This window comes from Oncorhynchus clarkii, chromosome 3, assembly GCF_045791955.1.
Source record: "Oncorhynchus clarkii lewisi isolate Uvic-CL-2024 chromosome 3, UVic_Ocla_1.0, whole genome shotgun sequence".
Classification (NCBI taxonomy): Eukaryota; Metazoa; Chordata; class Actinopteri; order Salmoniformes; family Salmonidae; genus Oncorhynchus; species Oncorhynchus clarkii.
In genome coordinates, this window is record NC_092149.1 from 9,381,102 (window position 1) to 9,398,386 (window position 17,285).

Below are 17,285 nucleotides of genomic sequence, written 5' to 3' on the forward strand. Positions count from 1 at the left end.
CAGAGCTAACTCTGGGTCTTCGTTTCCTGTGGCGATCCTCATGAGAGCCAGTTTCATCATAGCGCTTGATGGTTTTTGCGACTGCACTTGAAGAAACTTTCTACGTTCTTGACGTTTTCTGGCTTGACTGACCTTCACGTGTTAATGTAGTGATGGACTGTTGTTTCCCTTTGCATATTTCAGCTGTTCTTGCCAAGTCTCTCCTTCGAGTCTTCACTATTGAGAGCAGGAACTGCCACTGGGTTTCAAACATCTTTCAGCATCTTCTATTTCTTTTTGACTTTGCCAAATAACCGATCTTACTCTGGGTCCTTTATTCAAAGAACCACAGACTGTGTGGAATTGCCTGAGAGAAATACAATTAAAAAGCCATTAGTGTTTTTTTATGAACTTCCTTTTTGATGAGACAGAGAGAGATGGAGAGAGATTCTGTAACGATGCTTAATTGATTTTCATTATTAGCCTGCAGTACACAATTGGTTTACTTTGTTAGTTATATTGTCCTCCCTGGAGCTTCACGACAGTATAGTGCAGCCCTTTTATAGTGAGATAACATCATTTTGTAAACAACATTTCACCGGTGTCAAATATGCATGATTTTGAAGCGAAGCAATGCAACAATCAGGCCTACTTTATATTTTATTTTTGTTTCTCTGACTTTCTTACTTACTAGTCTGCGGAGCATCATCATGTATCAATAATGATAATTTACTGCCACCGTGTGGAGATAAGTTAGGGGTGCGAGTTATTGAAAACTGATATAAAATATTTTATTAGCTTTGGTTTTTATTAAGCTGTGCAGATCATGTATGTCTTCTGATAACCCGGTAATGCAAACTATTACGCAGGATTATTTTATTTTACAGTGAGAGTGACCACATTATTTGATGTATGGGATGGGGACCAGGCTTTGAGTAATGCACTTTTCTTGCATTTTCCCTCCATACCGGTAGATGGTACTATTTTTCTGTGTTGACAGGCATCTGTGTCACCAGCTGCCCTTCTTTCAGATTTGTTTACTTCACCGTCATTTCAATGGCGGAACACTGAAAAAAAGCATTTGAGAGCGGTCAGATTTCGGATATATTGTTCTAGTTACGAACGAGCTGAGTACTTACATTTATCATCTTGGCTAGCTAACATAGTGAACGAATCGTTTTGTCCCAATATTTATCTTAGTAAACCTTCTGGCTGGGGCATTTCCATCAATTAAAGCACGAGATCCCCGAAATGGCAGATAACAACACAGGTGGGAGAGTGACTAGCTTGCTAGCTAATATGTGTTAACTAAAGTGGTATGCTAACGCGGTTATTTCTATCTTGCTAACTGTACGGATAGCTAGCTAGTACAAACACTAGTTTTAATCATCCACCAGCATTTACATGGGCTTTACATTTAACCAACCATCGGTTGTTTGCTAGCTGATATTAGCAAACGCCAGTGTTGCTAGCTAGCTATCCTTCCAGTGTCCTTGCGCTGGCTGCGTTGGTAGCTAACTAGCTATGAATTTATATTGACTAACTAAACATGCCAATAAACAACTATTTAGTTAGCTAGCTAGTTAGTTGTTAATTGTGTCACGTGTGCCAACATTTGCACACTCGACTACCTATTCACTAGCTTGCTAGTTCCCAAACTTGTCATGTCAACAATCTTGACTAGCGTGTCATGAATGCTAACTGTCAACACACGCCCACCAGAATTTGGACCTAGCTAGCTTACGTTAACTAACTTGGTTTAACATTATGTTATGGCTTGGCAGCAAACAGTTGGCATTATTAGCTAGCTAAATGGGCTGTATATATATATATATATTTTTTTTTTATTCAAGTCAAGCATGATAACACTTCTTCCTCTGGGATTTCAGACCAAGAAAAAGCAATAGCTGCAAATGCGTTGGAGGCGTTTACGGTAACATTTATTTACCATCAACAGTTTGCTGCAAATTGTGCAATCCCAGGGAGTTGGCCAACTTGGCTACAACTTGGCTACAACTCCATCTATCAAACCTGATCAAATCTGATTTATGTTTGTTTACATTTTACATTTACATATATTTGTTTACATTGTTGATGTTTACATTTGTTGATGTTTACATTTGTTGATGCAACTATTCACAAGTTTTTTTGTTACATTTGTTGATTTTAATTTGTTTACTCACAGGCTGGAAACTATGAGGAATCTTTGAAACACCTTGGAAAGCTGCAAGAGTTGAACAAGGAGGACTACAAGATTGCTTTGAATAAAGCAATAGCTGAATTCTACAAGAGCGGCCAAACCACCACATGCACCCTGAAGCAGACTCTTATTGCAATGAAAAACCAGGTGACTATCGTTGAAACCTTTTATCCAGTCTCTCAATGACACGCCAAATAAATGTTAAACATATTCTAGTATCGTTGATTCCTGTTTTAAATGTCTTGATTCTTGATGAATATATTCACAGATGCACACAATAGTTCATTAAGTTGGCTAATACTTAACATTCATGCATCTTTTTTGTCTATCAAGGTTCACACTTCAATGGAGGATATTGATGGTTTGGATGATGTAGAAAACAGTCTTCTCTACTACAATCAAGCAATCATTCACTACCACATGAGACAGTACTCCGAAGCTATTGCTATTGGAGAGAGGCTGTACCAGTTTCTGGAGCCGTTTGGTAGGTTTTGGTGTTTTTATATGGACAGTCGTATTTGTCAAACTATAAGCTCTTGTCAGAGAACACAAACATTGAAATGTATTGCATGACTACACAGTACACACACTCACACGCACATACTTAGTCACAGCAACTGGCAATGTTCCTGATGAATCGGCCTTTGCAGCCCAACAGTTTAGCTTGATGGTGTTATTTGTCCTAGAAGAGAAGTTTGCTCTGGCGGTCTGCTTCTTGCTGGTGGATCTGTACCTGCTAACGTACCAGCCAGAGAAGGCCCTCCATCTCCTTGCTGTGCTGGAGAAACTGTCTGTACAGGGAAATAACAAGAACGGCAAAGGGGAGGTACGTGTCCCTCTAAAGAGGGGTGTGCTAGCATGCACCATTCTCGGGTGTCATGTTTCTGACTTTGACCCATGATGTTTTGATGTTTGTTACTGTGCTCATGTATGTTGAATGTTATTTTCCACCTCATGGAGAAAGGACTGTTCTTCCTAAGCAGATATGTTATTATTAGTGGCAAGTGTAAGGTTCTTGTGTTGACGGCAAAGATGTGCTGCTGCGTGTGTACTCACATTGAGGTTGTCTGTCATGTCCAGGTAATATTTCAGGCACAGTGCAAGTTCTACATTCACAGGGACCCGGTAGTGGAGGCAGCAGACTTCATTCAGGATAATCTCAGGGAGCTTACTGGAGGACAGGTTACTAAAATATACTTCAGGCGCTTACACACTGACACAACATTGATCAACAAACACAGAATTGAATAGGTGTGATTTGGCGGTTGGAGCGTTGGTCAATGTTGGGTCAGTGTACTTTGGGTGTCCACGTCATTTTTGTCTGCCCCAAAAAATATCTTACTGAGGTTATGCAGTTACGCTAGTTACATCTGAGTGCAGGCTATTTTACTAATGGTTTTAAACTTCACTTACTATGAGAAGACATTTGAAGTCTATATTTTCTTAATGCAATGTGGTTATTTTCAAACGTTGGTGTCTATCTTGATATTGCAGAGTGTCAACAGCGCCAACAAAGATGGTCGGAACCAGAAGGCAGAGTTCATTGGCATGATCGAAGCGGCAAAATCCAAAATGCACCAGGTACGTTTAACACCAATCCTTTTCCTGAGGTGGAGGAAATGAAGACGAAAAAAGCAGCTTTTGAATTGCTGCTTTTGTTTCACACTTGTCGTTCTTCCCGTCCACAGTACAAAGTGCGAGCGTACATTCAGATGAAGTCATCAAAGGCCTGCAAAAGGGAGATCAAGTCTGTGATGAACACAGCAGGGAATGTGAGTCATGATGTTTGCGTTGCTAAACACATTACTAAACTAGCCTGGTTCCAGGTCTGTTTGTGCTGTCTTACCAACTCCTATGGTCAATGGCGTGACAATGACCATAGGAGTTGGAAAGATGACACGAAATGATCTGGAACCAGGTTTTTAAACTGGCTTACTAAACCTGCTCTCTCCCAAACATCCCCTTCCTACCTTTCCCTGCTTCGGTCGAATGCACTGATTGTAAGTCGTTTTGGATGAGAGCATCTGCTAAATGACTAGAATGTCAATGTTTCCATGCCAACCTGTGTTTCCTTCCTCTCCCACTAGTCTGCTTCCTCACTCTTCCTCAAGAGTAACTTTGAGTACCTGAGAGGAAACTACCGCAAAGCAGTTAAGCTCTTAAACAGCTCCAACATCGCAGAGCACCCTGGGGCCATCAAAACAGGTACGTTTAGACCCCTGTTTACCTGGTTATACATCCAACATAGTTGTTGGACCGTGCTGGAAAAGACAATGTAAAAGTATATATCTGATTCAGGACTATATGGATCAGGTTGTCTAGATGGTGTGAAAAGGGTTTAGGACTGTCCTGTTAGCGACAGAGCACAATTGAGTATTACCTATATCAGGTGTTCCCAAACTGGGGTACACACAATGCCGTCGGGGGTACGCCAAATAAATGTGATTCACATTAAAAAAAAAATAAAAAAATGTTTTTTTTTGCTTTTATACATTTGGTTGAGGGTCTTTTTCTGCTCTTGAGTAGCCTAGTTTCAATGACAGAAATACAATGAAACCATCTAGTGTTCAGTGAAATAACAACACAATGTCAAATACAGGTAGCCTAGTTAAATAATGAACATCCAATCACATTAATCGTTACTTTCTCGCAGGAAACCTTCACTCCTGCCAGACATTTAGAAACGAAACATGACCATTTGAAAAATAAGCCACAGTTTTTTGAGCGAGAATAAAGACTACTTTCGAGTAGTAAGACATGTATAAAAGCAACAGATACCATTAATAAGAAGGCCTAGAAGTGTCTTATATGGTGAGCTACTAAATGGCTAGGACAGGCAAACCCCATACTATTGTGGTGAACTTAATTCTTCCTACGGCCACGGATATATCTGGGACAATGCTGGGGGAAAAGGCCCCCAAAACTATACAGACAATATCCTCATCAAACAACACTGTTTCACAACACATCAGTGACATGGCAGGAGATTGTTTTGAAACAATTACTGCTTCGCATACAAGCCAGTGAATTATATGCGTTACAGCTGGATGAGTCAACAGACATGGCGGGCCTGGCACAGCTCCTGGTATATGTCTGTTACAGCTGGATGAGTCAACAGACATGGCGGGCCTGGCACAGCTCCTGGTATATGTCTGTTACAGCTGGATGAGTCAACAGACATGGCGGGCCTGGCACAGCTCCTGGTATATGTCTGTTACAGCTGGATGAGTCAACAGACATGGCGAGCCTGGCACAGCTCCTGGTATATGTCTGTTACAGCTGGATGAGTCAACAGACATGGTGGGCCTGGCACAGCTCCTGGTATATGTCTGTTACAGCTGGATGAGTCAACAGACATGGTGGGCCTGGCACAGCTCCTGGTATATGTCTGTTACAGCTGGATGAGTCAACAGACATGTCTGTTACGTTTATGGGGGTCAATTAAGGAAGACATCCCCTTCTACAAACCACTGGAAACCAGGACAACAGGAGAGGATATTCTTAAAGTACTGGACAGCTTTGTGACATCAAATGGACTTTGGTGGTCAAGATGTGTTGGTATCTGTACTGATGGAGCAAAAGCCATGACAGGGAGACATAGTGGCGTGGTAACGCGCGTGCAAGCATTTGCTCCCGACGCCACTTGGGTACACTGCAGCATCCACCAAGAGGCTCTTGGGTACACTGCAGCATGCACTGAGAGGCTCTTGGGTACACTGCAGCATGCACTGAGAGGCTCTTGGGTACACTGCAGCATCCACGAGAGGCTCTTGGGTACACTGCAGCATCCACGAGAGGCTCTTGGGTACACTGCAGCATGCACTGAGAGGCACTTGGGTACACTGCAGCATGCACTGAGAGACTCTTGGGTACACTGCAGCATGCACTGAGAGACTCTTGGGTACACTGCAGCATGCACCGAGAGGCTCTTGGGTACACTGCAGCATCCACCGAGAGGCTCTTGGGTACACTGCAGCATCCACGAGAGGCTCTTGGGTACACTGCAGCATCCACGAGAGGCTCTTGGGTACACTGCAGCATGCACTGAGAGGCTCTTGGGTACACTGCAGCATGCACTGAGAGGCTCTTGGGTACACTGCAGCATGCACTGAGAGGCTCTTGGGTACACTGCAGCATGCACTGAGAGGCTCTTGGGTACACTGCAGCATGCACCGAGAGGCTCTTGCTGTATTAGGAATGCCTGACAGCTTGAAAGATGTTTTGGACATTACAGTGAAAATGTTTAACTTTGTTGAAGCAAGGCCCCTGAACTCTCGTGTATTTTCTGCATTATGAAATTATATGGGCAGCGACCATGTAATGCTTTTACAACATACAGAAGTGTGCTGGTTATCAAGGGGCAAAGTATTGACACGTTTTTTTAAAATTGAGAGACCAGCTTAAACTTTTCATTACTGACCATAATTTTCACTTGTCTGACCGCTTGCATGACGAAAGTTTCTCACACGACTGGCCTATCTGGGTGATGTTTTTTCTAGGCTGAATGATCTGAATCTAGGACTACAGGGACTCTTCGCAACTATATTCAATGTGCGGGACAAAATTGAGGCTATGATGAAGAAGTTGTAGCTCTTCTCTGTCTGCATTAACAAGGACAACGCACAGGTCTTTCCATCATTGTTAGATTTTGTTGTGAGCAAATGAACTCAAGCTTACAGACAATGTCTAATGTGATATAGTGAAGCACCTGAGTGAATTGGGTGCGCAATTACACAGGTACTTTCCTAAGATGGACGACACAAACAATTGGATTGGTTATCCTTTTCATGCTCCGCCTCTAGTCCACTTACTGATATCTGAACTAGAGAGCCTCATCGAAATTGCAACAAGCGGTTCTGTGAAAATTGAATTTAATCAGAAGCCACTGCCAGATTTCTGGATAGGGCTGCACTCAGTTTGCCTTGGAAAATCATGCTGTTAAGACACTGATGCCCTTTGCAACCACGTACCTATGTGAGAGTGGATTCTCAGCCCTCACTAGCATGAAAACTAAATACAGGCACAGACTGTGTGGAAAATGATTTAAGACTGAGACTCTCTCTAATACAACCCAACATTGCAGAGTTATGTGCATCCTTTCAAGCACACCCTTCTCATTAACTTGTGGTGAGTTTTTAACAATTCTCAATTAACAAATTAAGTTTATATGTAAGAAAGCTAAATTATTGATTTGATTTGGTTTTGGTCCTATAAGAGCTCTTTGTCACTTCCCATGAGCCGCGTTGTGACGACAACTCACACTCATTCTTTGTTTAGTAAATGTATCATACAGTGTGTGTGTGGCAGGGTTACAATGATGGCAAAAAAACACCATTTGAGAGTGTGCTGACCCTGGTGCTAGAGGGGGTACGCAGCTGGAGATTGAACGTTTGAAGGGGTACGGGACTATAAAAAGTTTGGGAACCACTTCCCTATATGAAAGTGAACTTCCGCTAAATGTTCTGTCTTGTTTGTTTCTACCATCAGGTGAATGTGTGCGCTGTATGTTCTGGAACAATCTGGGTTGCATACACTTTGCCATGGGGAAACACAACCTAGGTATATTCTACTTCAAAAAGGCCCTGCAGGAGAATGACCACACGTGTGCACAGCTGGGGGACGGTGGGGCGACGGGGAACGGGCAATGTGAGTCAACAAACTGGGTTTAACGCCATTCAAAGCCACAGGACAGTTTCTCGGACACAGATTAAGCCTAGTCTTGGACTTAATAGTATGTTAAATGCAGATTCTGACATCAAAATGGTATTTTAGTGCAGGACTAGTTTAATCTGTGTCTGGGAAGCTGGTCCTACATGTTTCTCCTGTCATTGTACGCCGACTAGCTCTGTTGTCTCTCTGTCCTTCCAGCTAAGCAGTTCTCGGGCATCCCCATGTGTGCGCTGCTAGCCAACAAGCGTTATGAGCTGCTGTATAACTGTGGGATCCAGCTGCTGCACATCGGCCGGCCCCTGGCGGCCTTCGACTGTCTGATGGATGCTGTGCAGGTGTACCACTCTAACCCTGGCCTTTGGTTACGGTTGGCTGAGTGCTGCATTGCTGCCAACAAGGGTGTGAGTTGTGATTTTTTTAAACACACTCACAAACACACGCACACTTGTTTTCTTACAGTGAAATAAAACTTAACAACATTCAAATTTAGCATTTTCTTATTTTTCCAGAGCTTAGAACAAGACAACAAGGGTCTTCCGAGTAAAAAGGGTATCGTTCAGGCCATCGTTGGGCAGGGCTACCATCGCAAGATCATCCTGGCATCACAGTCCACCCAGAACACAATCTACAGGTCAGTTTTCCCTCTCCCTATGGACCTAACCAGTGCTGTCCAGGAGATGGCGCTAAAACATTTGTTTACGTGGTAGTGATTGCTGAAATTAGAGGGTACTCTGAGACAACTCAAGATGTTGATCATTACTATATCTCCATTAACCTCTTGGTTTACTCTTTCCTCTCCTAAATGTGGGTGTGTGTAGTGATGGGCAGTCTGCAGCCATTCCGGTGGCCAGTATGGAGTTTGCAGCGATCTGTCTGAGGAACGGCCTGGTCCTCCTCCCTGATCACCAGCAGCAGGAGAACAAGGCAGAGAACGGCTCCAAGACAACCAGCCAGTCAGGCAGCACAGAGAGCGGCTCAGAGAACAGCGACGCCTGCAGGTCAGTGTCTCATCTCACCCTGAGATTGGCTTGGTGCTAAAACATGCCTTGTCAAATCTATTTTTGTTGAGCACTGTGGTTAAGATTATAGACTATTAACAAGGATTCAGCTCTCCATGTCCTCTTATAGAAGAAGAAATTTACAGGAAGTATCTTTCTTTCCATTTCCCCGACGTCCTTATCGTTGGTTTGACAGTGGGAAAGGTCAAGAAGGAGACAAGTTCCTTTCTGCAGCACCGTCTTCACCTCTGAGGAAACAGGAGGTTGAAAACCTCAGGTAAGAGAGACCTCTCTACCCAGACCTTTCTCCCCTTCCTGTCTCCCCCAGTCAGTTAATAATCCTTTCTCCCCTTCCTGTCTCCCCCAGTCAGCAAATAATCCTTTCTCCCCTTCCTGTCTCCCCCAGTCAGTTAATAATCCTTTCTCCCCTTCCTGTCTCCCCCAGTCAGTTAATAATCCTTTCTCCCCTTCCTGTCTCCCCCAGTCAGTTAATAATCCTTTCTCCCCTTCCTGTCTCCCCCAGTAGGCAAATAATCCTTTCTCCCCTTCCTGTCTCCCCCAGTCAGTTAATAATCCTTTCTCCCCTTCCTGTCTCCCCCAGTCAGTTAATAATCCTTTCTCCCCTTCCTGTCTCCCCCAGTCAGTTAATAATCCTTTCTCCCCTTCCTGTCTCCCCCAGTCAGTTAATAATCCTTTCTCCCCTTCCTGTCTCCCCCAGTCAGTTAATAATCCTTTCTCCCCTTCCTGTCTCCCCCAGTCAGTTAATAATCCTTTCTCCCCTTCCTGTCTCCCCCAGTCAGTTAATAATCCTTTCTCCCCTTCTTTCTTTTTTCCATTCTCTGTTGCCCTGGTCCTCCTGGGTCTCTGTTGCCCTGGTCCTCCTGGGTCTCTGTTGCCCTGGTCCTCCTGGGTCTCTGTTGCCCTGGTCCTCCTGGGTCTCTGTTGCCCTGGTCCTCCTGGGTCTCTGTTGCCCTGGTCCTCCTGGGTCTCTGTTGCCCTGGTCCTCCTGGGTCTCTGTTGCCCTGGTCCTCCTGGGTCTCTGTTGCCCCGGTCCTCCTGGGTCTATGTTCTCTGGACTAATTGGACAAAGCTTCCACTTTTCATTAGGAGGGGGTAGAGTTGGGGAGGGGTTAGGGAGGATGTGCTGAATGAAGGGCTGACCCCACAGGGAAAGTTTACGAGCAGCCCCGTCAACTACTTGGGTTTATTTCCTGGAATCCCTGAGTGTTCTGTTGCCAACCAGTGAGAGGCCTGGGAGGGACACGACCACTACAGTCCAGACTCTCCCTGCCTGCACTTCTCTTTAACCAAGAAAAATAATTGAAAGAACTGAATTTATTGTTTAATTAGTATTCATTTCAATATAGAATTAATTTCCCCCACATCTGAATGTTATGCAACGCACTATGTTTCCCAGTGCAGGATTGGTGTGATCTGTTGTTGTCCTGCCTGTGCTGACTGGGTCCTCCTATATGGTGTTGTCTCTCTAGGTGTTCCCTCCTGGCCTGCAGTGCCTACGTGGCCCTGGTGTTAGGAGACAACCTGATGGCCCTGAACCATGCAGAGAAGCTCCTTCACCAGACCAAGCTGTCTGGATCACTCAAGTAAGACCTCTATCCATCCGTCTCTCTCTATCCATCTGTCTCTCTATCTCTGTCCCCACTCAGATAAACTCTTACACCAGATGGACTTCATTCCTCTATCCCCTTTTCCCTTAGCCTTTCATCCTCACTCCCCCTTTCCCCTCAACACCTCTTTCTGTTTCTTCCTCTCCCCCCTCCTTCCCGCTACCCATGCACCTCATGTTATCACTTCATTAACCTCCATATGACTTACCCCCCCCTCCCCCAAAGCTTACAGCACTTAACATGACTCACCGTCTGGTAATGGTAATGTGGCCCTAGCAGACCTCTTGACTCTTCAGACTACTTAATGACTTCATGACCACAGACTTCCCGTCAGTCCCTCCTCCTTCCTTGGATTGCACTGCTGTCCTCCTCACCACAGAATGTGGAGGGTTAATGACAGAGTAGGGGGGTACCCTGCTGTGCTCACTGTAGAATGTGGAGGGTTAATTTCAGATTTGGGTGCGGTCATTTTGCTGTCCTCACCACAGAATGTGGAGGGTTAATGACAGACTAGGGGGAGTATCCTGCTGTCCTCCTCACCACAGAATGTGGAGGGTTAATGACAGACTATGGGGGTATCCTGCTGTCCTCCTCACCACAGAATGTGGAGGGTTAATGACAGACTAGGGGGGTATCCTGCTGTCCTCCTCACCACAGAATGTGGAGGGTTAATGACAGACTAGGGGGAGTATCCTGCTGTCCTCCTCACCACAGAATGTGGAGGGTTAATGACAGACTAGGGGGAGTATCCTGCTGTCCTCCTCACCACAGAATGTGGAGGGTTAATGACAGACTAGGGGGAGTATCCTGCTGTCCTCCTCACCACAGAATGTGGAGGGTTAATGACAGACTAGGAGGAGTATCCTGCTGTCCTCCTCACCACAGAATGTGGAGGGTTAATGACAGACTAGGGGGAGTATCCTGCTGTCCTCCTCACCACAGAATGTGGAGGGTTAATGACAGACTAGGGGGAGTATCCTGCTGTCCTCCTCACCACAGAATGTGGAGGGTTAATGACAGACTAGGGGGAGTATCCTGCTGTCCTCCTCACCACAGAATGTGGAGGGTTAATGACAGACTAGGGGGAGTATCCTGCTGTCCTCCTCACCACAGAATGTGGAGGGTTAATGACAGACTAGGGGGAGTATCCTGCTGTCCTCCTCACCACAGAATGTGGAGAGTTAATGACAGACTAGGGGGAGTATCCTGCTGTCCTCCTCACCACAGAATGTGGAGAGTTAATGACAGACTAGGGGGAGTATCCTGCTGTCCTCCTCACCACAGAATGTGGAGGGTTAATGACAGACTAGGGGGAGTATCCTGCTGTCCTCCTCACCACAGAATGTGGAGGGTTAATGACAGACTAGGGGGAGTATCCTGCTGTCCTCCTCACCACAGAATGTGGAGGGTTAATGACAGACTAGGGGGAGTATCCTGCTGTCCTCCTCACCACAGAATGTGGAGGGTTAATGACAGACTAGGGGGAGTATCCTGCTGTCCTCCTCACCACAGAATGTGGAGGGTTAATGACAGACTAGGGGAGTATCCTGCTGTCCTCCTCACCACAGAATGTGGAGGGTTAATGACAGACTAGGAGGAGTATCCTGCTGTCCTCCTCACCACAGAATGTGGAGGGTTAATGACAGACTAGGGGGGTATCCTGCTGTCCTCCTCACCACAGAATGTGGAGGGTTAATGTATTTCTTCTAAAATAAGTAAATAAACTTTTGGTCACCACACCATGTACATCCATAACCTATGGTGAGATCTGAAAACACCAGTAGGTGGAGGGCACCCCTCAAACATGAAAGAAATAGAGCAGATTGCTGCTGAAAGGGGGCCAAATTGTCAGTAGAAAGGTGCAGCAAGTTCATTGAAGTGTTTGTCTGCCGTTATCTTGGCTAAAGGCTGTGCAAGTTACAGTCCGGGGTGCCAATCATTTTGTCCATGTCGTTGGTCTTTATTTTCTAAATGTATCTTGGCTCAAGTTTACAGAACTAAAATGGGTTCTGCAATGTTGAAAATCCAATAAAAACGTGATGTCAAATGGATTTGAGAATAAGGGAATTATTTAAGGAAAGTGCAGGGTGCCAATGTATTAGGTCGTACCTGTACATACTGTAAAACTCAGTATCAAATAGCCACCAGTCCCATTTAATAGCCAGGCAACAGGAGACATTTCAGCAAATTAACTGTTTACGTGATTACCATTAATCGTTTACGAGGTTTAATGTTTGATTTGTGACATAAAAAAATCAATTATGGCAATCATCCGTTTTTATCGGCAGTAAGAAAGCGCTAATAACTGCTAGCTAACTGGCCAACACAAAAACACACAACTTTAGGAGTACAGAAAATTGTCCGACCACCATCTAGTGGCAAAAGTAAGAACTGCTGAAAATGCACAGTCAAAGGAGACTAGTACATTTTTATAGAGGCATACTAAGACAAAATAAACCTGACCGTGTAGGAAATTGATTAAAATAATTCTGGATTTAAACAATTAACAATGCAAAAGCTGTGCGCATTAAGGACAAAGAATCCGGCTCAAATAGAAGCCTGTCTCTAAGAAGAGTGATTTAACGCCCGGGCTGTTAATTGAAGTTTTACTGTATATCGCCTTTTTTGACAGTATATACGATTAGCTATGTTCACATCCCCATGAACAAGCCCCAATACTAGTGAGTCAATGGTGCATCTGATTCTGTCTGACGGTGCATCCTCTGTCTCAGGTTCCTGGGACACCTGTATGCTGCAGAGGCCCTCATATCCCTGGACCGGATCTCAGAGGCCATCGGTCACCTGAACCCAGAGAACGTCACTGATGTCTCCATGGGGGTGTTGTCCAGCGAGCAGGACCAAGGTTAGTCCTCACACCCACCTCTCTAGCTCCAATCGATGGCTCTGCTGGAAAATACAGCACCCCAACCAGTATTCTGCCCTAACTGAAATGACCTATCCATTTTACCACATGATGGTTTGATGGTCTGAGTTACATGATGACTGGATCACTGTTTGATAGTGTTTGTGTTCACAGGGCCAGATAAAGGGGATCTGGAGCCTGTCGAGTCATGTGAGTGTATATATATATACACACACACACACACACTTATCACCTAACACACTCCCTGCAGTCTCAGTAGAGACTCCCCATCTGTGTGTGAGGTGACATGCAGTGATCATGTGTTGACAGGGTGTGTTGTGTGTTGGTACAGCAGGGAAGCAGACTCCTCTGTGTTACCCCAGCACAGTGAGCTCAGCCCGGGCCATAATGCTGTTCAACCTGGGCAGTGCCTATTGTCTGAGGAGTGAGTACGAGAAGGCCCGCAAGTGCCTGCATCAGGTACGGTTCATACTCGCAGGCACACGCCCACACACACACAGCTACAGTACATACTTATCTCTTGAAACCATTCAGATGTGTTATTATCCCAAACATGACTGTGTTTAGATGTCTGTGAACCTGTTCCTCTCTCCCAGGCCGCCTCCATGGTGAACACCAAGGAGATTCCTCCTGAAGCCATCTTACTGGCTGTCTACCTGGAGCTGCAGAACGGTGAGTCATCTCTCTGGGTTCTCATTCCCACCTGCAAAGTTGTGATGTGGGGCCCTCAGGTTTCCCAATCTGGCCCTTATGATAGTTGTCTTTTATAGATTCTTATTGACTATTGTTTTCTAGCATAGTATGAGGCAAGGGGGAGGGGCTCCAAGGAAGTGTTGAGACTGATGTCAAACTCTTGACATTCCAGTTCTAGAATTCTCCAGGTAGAATGCCGAAGGCCACACTCTGGCACAAAGGCAGTGATGACAGATTACTGCTGTCAGTCAACCTCTATCCAGTGTAGAAAGGTCAGGGGTCAGGACCTTATGACCTTACTAAGAGCTGTGTATGATCTCACCGTTTCCCTCTGCCTCTCTTTATGTTTCTCTCCCCCACCCCCTCTCCTCTCTCAGGGAACACACAGCTCGCCCTGCAGATCATCAAACGTAACCAGCTCCTCCCGTCAGTGCTCCAGGCGCCCTCTCCAGACACACGAAAGAAGCCTGTTCCCTCCTCTTTCCAGCCTGTCCAACCACCCATCCAGATGCCCTCACCCTTCACAACAGTCCAGCGCAAATGAGCCCTCAACCCTTGTTCCCCTAACCCTCCTTGCCCCATTGCACAGCAACACGCACCTGTCCACCTCTCATCACTTCACCTCAGTGTATTATTTATTTAAGGCAAGCTGACCCCAACTCAGTGCCGGTGTAGGGTGAAGTTGTCCCTAGATGCTGATCTTGACTCAGCTTTGTATTTCCTCCCACTAATGGTTAACATTGGTGGAGAGGAAGCTAATCCTAGATCTGTACCTAGGGGAAATTGAACTCCTCAGCGCCCAGACGGAGCCCCTCCAGGTCAGGTCCTGGTATGAAATGCAGAGGTCTTCTGTCGGGTGGACGAAGGGTGCGTTCACGGCCCAAATTACACCTTATCCCCTATGTAAGTGCACTCCTTTTGACCAGAGCCCTATGGGGCCCTAATAAAAGTAGTGCCCTATATAAGGAACTGGGTACCATTTGGGATGGAGCCTTTATTCAGTGGCTATCACCTGCAGTGTCTTTGGGGCAGATCTGACATGATTTCTCTGTTCTCTGAGAGTTTTAACTTTCCATTTGTGACAGCAACATCCGTTATGATATATACTGACCGACTTTTGCTTGGGGCAAATTAAATACCTGTATAAAAAAATAAATTTTATTTACAGAAGTAAGCTGACTTGCATTTTATATGGCTGCTGGGTCGGTAATAGTTTTCAGACCCTTGAGGGAGAAGGTGGAGCTGTGCTGCTGTCATGTCAGAGGAGGAATATGCTTTGTGTGGGGGAGGGGTTAAGAGGCTGTCTGTCCTTTTAGAGGAGGGCACAAGGACCACACACACTAAAACCTGGTTTTGGTACATAGTACAACTCGATTGACCAGGGCCCATCGGGTTTGGAATAGCGTGCCATTAAACACACTCCAACTTGATATTTTCCTGTTTAAACAATGTATAAATACAGGTCATGTACACATGTAACAGTAAAGTTTTAGACAAACGCAAATTTCAAGGAGTTGGTCTGATGGTGCCCTCCGTCATCAGCCTCCCCCTTACTTGAACAAGAGAGGAAGGCCCCCTCCCCCCACATGGGCCATGACATGAGGAGACCTGGACCACCCATTGTAAATCAGGTGATGAGATAAAGGAGACTGTGGTGTTACTCTCTAAAGCCTCCCCTTCCCTGCTGCCAGACTGAGCCATGAGGAGACCTGGACCACCCATTGTAATGTACCTTAAGTAAATCAGGTGATGAGATAAAGGAGACTGGGGTGTTACTCTCTAAAGCCTCCCCTTCCCTGCTGCCAGACTGAGCCATGAGAATACTCCTCACTAATAAACATGGCTTTGCCTGGTCACTGGTCATCTCTTGGTACGTGGACACACCACTTCTCTGTTATTCTACAGTGCCTGAATAACAGTGGACTCAAAGAGACGGATCAGGAAATGGATGCTGGATACAAGAATCCCCAAACTGCATAGGAAATGTTAAGTCCATATAGACGAGAAGCAGACGGCAGGTTAACAGCGGTCGCCTAACATCCTTCAGAATGCTTCTTGAGTCCCAAATGGCACCCTAGTCCCTATATAATGCACAACTTTTGATAGGACTCTAGTCAAAAGTAGTGCCCTCTATAGGGCAGGGGTGTCACTCATTCCATGGATGGCCTAGTCTAGTGTCTGCAGGTTTTTGGTTTTTCCTTTCAATTAAGACCTAGACAACCCAGGTTCTATGCGTCTAGTTGGTAGAGCATGGCACTAGCAACACCTGGGTTGTGGGATCGATTCCCGTGAGGGACCAGTACTGCAAGTCTCTCTGGATAAGAGCGTCTGCTAAAACAGACAACCAGGTGACCTAAATTCCTCAATCAAGTACAAGGAAGAAGTGAAAACAAACAGCCCTCCGTGGAATGAGTTTAACACCTGTGCTCTAGGGAACAGGGTGGTATTTAGGGCTCACAAACACTTCCAACCAGTCAATAGAGGGTATAGGGAAGGAAGGTGTATTGGAAGAACTCTTTTAGAGTCCCCTATTCTCACTGCTATCCCTTTCAAACACTCATAAGTGGAGTCCATATGGAGCAGCCTTCCATTTCACTTCAAATGAAACGGCACAATATTTAGGCTCGACTCCAGGTTATATAAACCCCACAAAAGGGTCAAACGACCTCAACATTTTTCATACAGTGAATTATTTTGGGTTGAACACAATTCCAGAGTAAATGGCCTAAAGTATCAAATTATTAATATACCCCGTTCACCATGCACCATGCTCAAATGGCCGGACTGGGACCAAGGATCAGAGACATCTGACAGTATAATGTATATTTTACAACAGCATAGAATTGTCACAATACAGAATATTTTTTCCCACATACTATGAGAGACATCCCATTAAAAATGATACATTGGAAAAGTAAAACAAATCTGTTTGAGTCAGTATTTTTTTCTACCAAAAATGATCTGATTAAGCATTTTAAAGTTGGAACTAATGTAATTTTAAAAACATTTTTTTCATCAGAATAGGTCAAAGCTGCTTATTGAGAGTTTTTCAAAACGTGGAACACTAGCATTATACCTACCGGAGTTTGACTTTAATATGATCATGTAGTCAATTTGTCTAAGACCATGTTCTTATGAACTGATAGGCTTCGGTTGTTTATCTCTATGAGAGGAAAAGTACTAATGCTGGAATCCTCCCATACTGCTCAACCAGATACCTTACTGTGGAGGAT

General features: G+C 45.1%; 1 protein-coding gene across 2 annotated transcripts; it reads left to right on the forward strand.

Annotated features, from left to right (window-relative positions):
• The first annotated feature begins 1,018 nt into the window (after positions 1-1,018).
• Positions 1,019-15,226, forward strand: LOC139387495 (CCR4-NOT transcription complex subunit 10-like). Of its 2 annotated transcripts, none has more exons than XM_071133754.1 (19): positions 1,019-1,249; positions 1,869-1,912; positions 2,165-2,326; positions 2,513-2,663; positions 2,869-3,005; positions 3,674-3,760; positions 3,868-3,951; positions 4,267-4,384; positions 7,667-7,825; positions 8,048-8,250; positions 8,359-8,480; positions 8,668-8,847; positions 9,044-9,124; positions 10,338-10,451; positions 13,208-13,338; positions 13,513-13,548; positions 13,691-13,818; positions 13,956-14,031; positions 14,430-15,226. In XM_071133754.1, the coding sequence occupies exons 1-19, from the start codon at positions 1,231-1,233 to the stop codon at positions 14,594-14,596; spliced, it is 2,199 nt and encodes a 732-aa protein (XP_070989855.1). In that variant the 5' UTR covers positions 1,019-1,230; the 3' UTR covers positions 14,597-15,226. The 2 variants fall into 2 exon arrangements, with proteins under 2 accessions (XP_070989855.1, XP_070989847.1); XM_071133746.1 differs by having other exon boundaries at positions 1,027-1,249; positions 2,866-3,005.
• Positions 15,227-17,285: the final 2,059 nt, after the last annotated feature.

Bases quoted from the DNA above. Each gene is read 5' to 3' on its own strand.
- LOC139387495 (XM_071133746.1), top strand. The intron at 3,006-3,673 runs GTACGTGTCCCT...TTGATATTGCAG, and splicing joins ACAAGAACGGCAAAGGGGAG to AGTGTCAACAGCGCCAACAA. The intron at 8,251-8,358 runs GTGAGTTGTGAT...TTATTTTTCCAG, and splicing joins GCATTGCTGCCAACAAGGGT to AGCTTAGAACAAGACAACAA.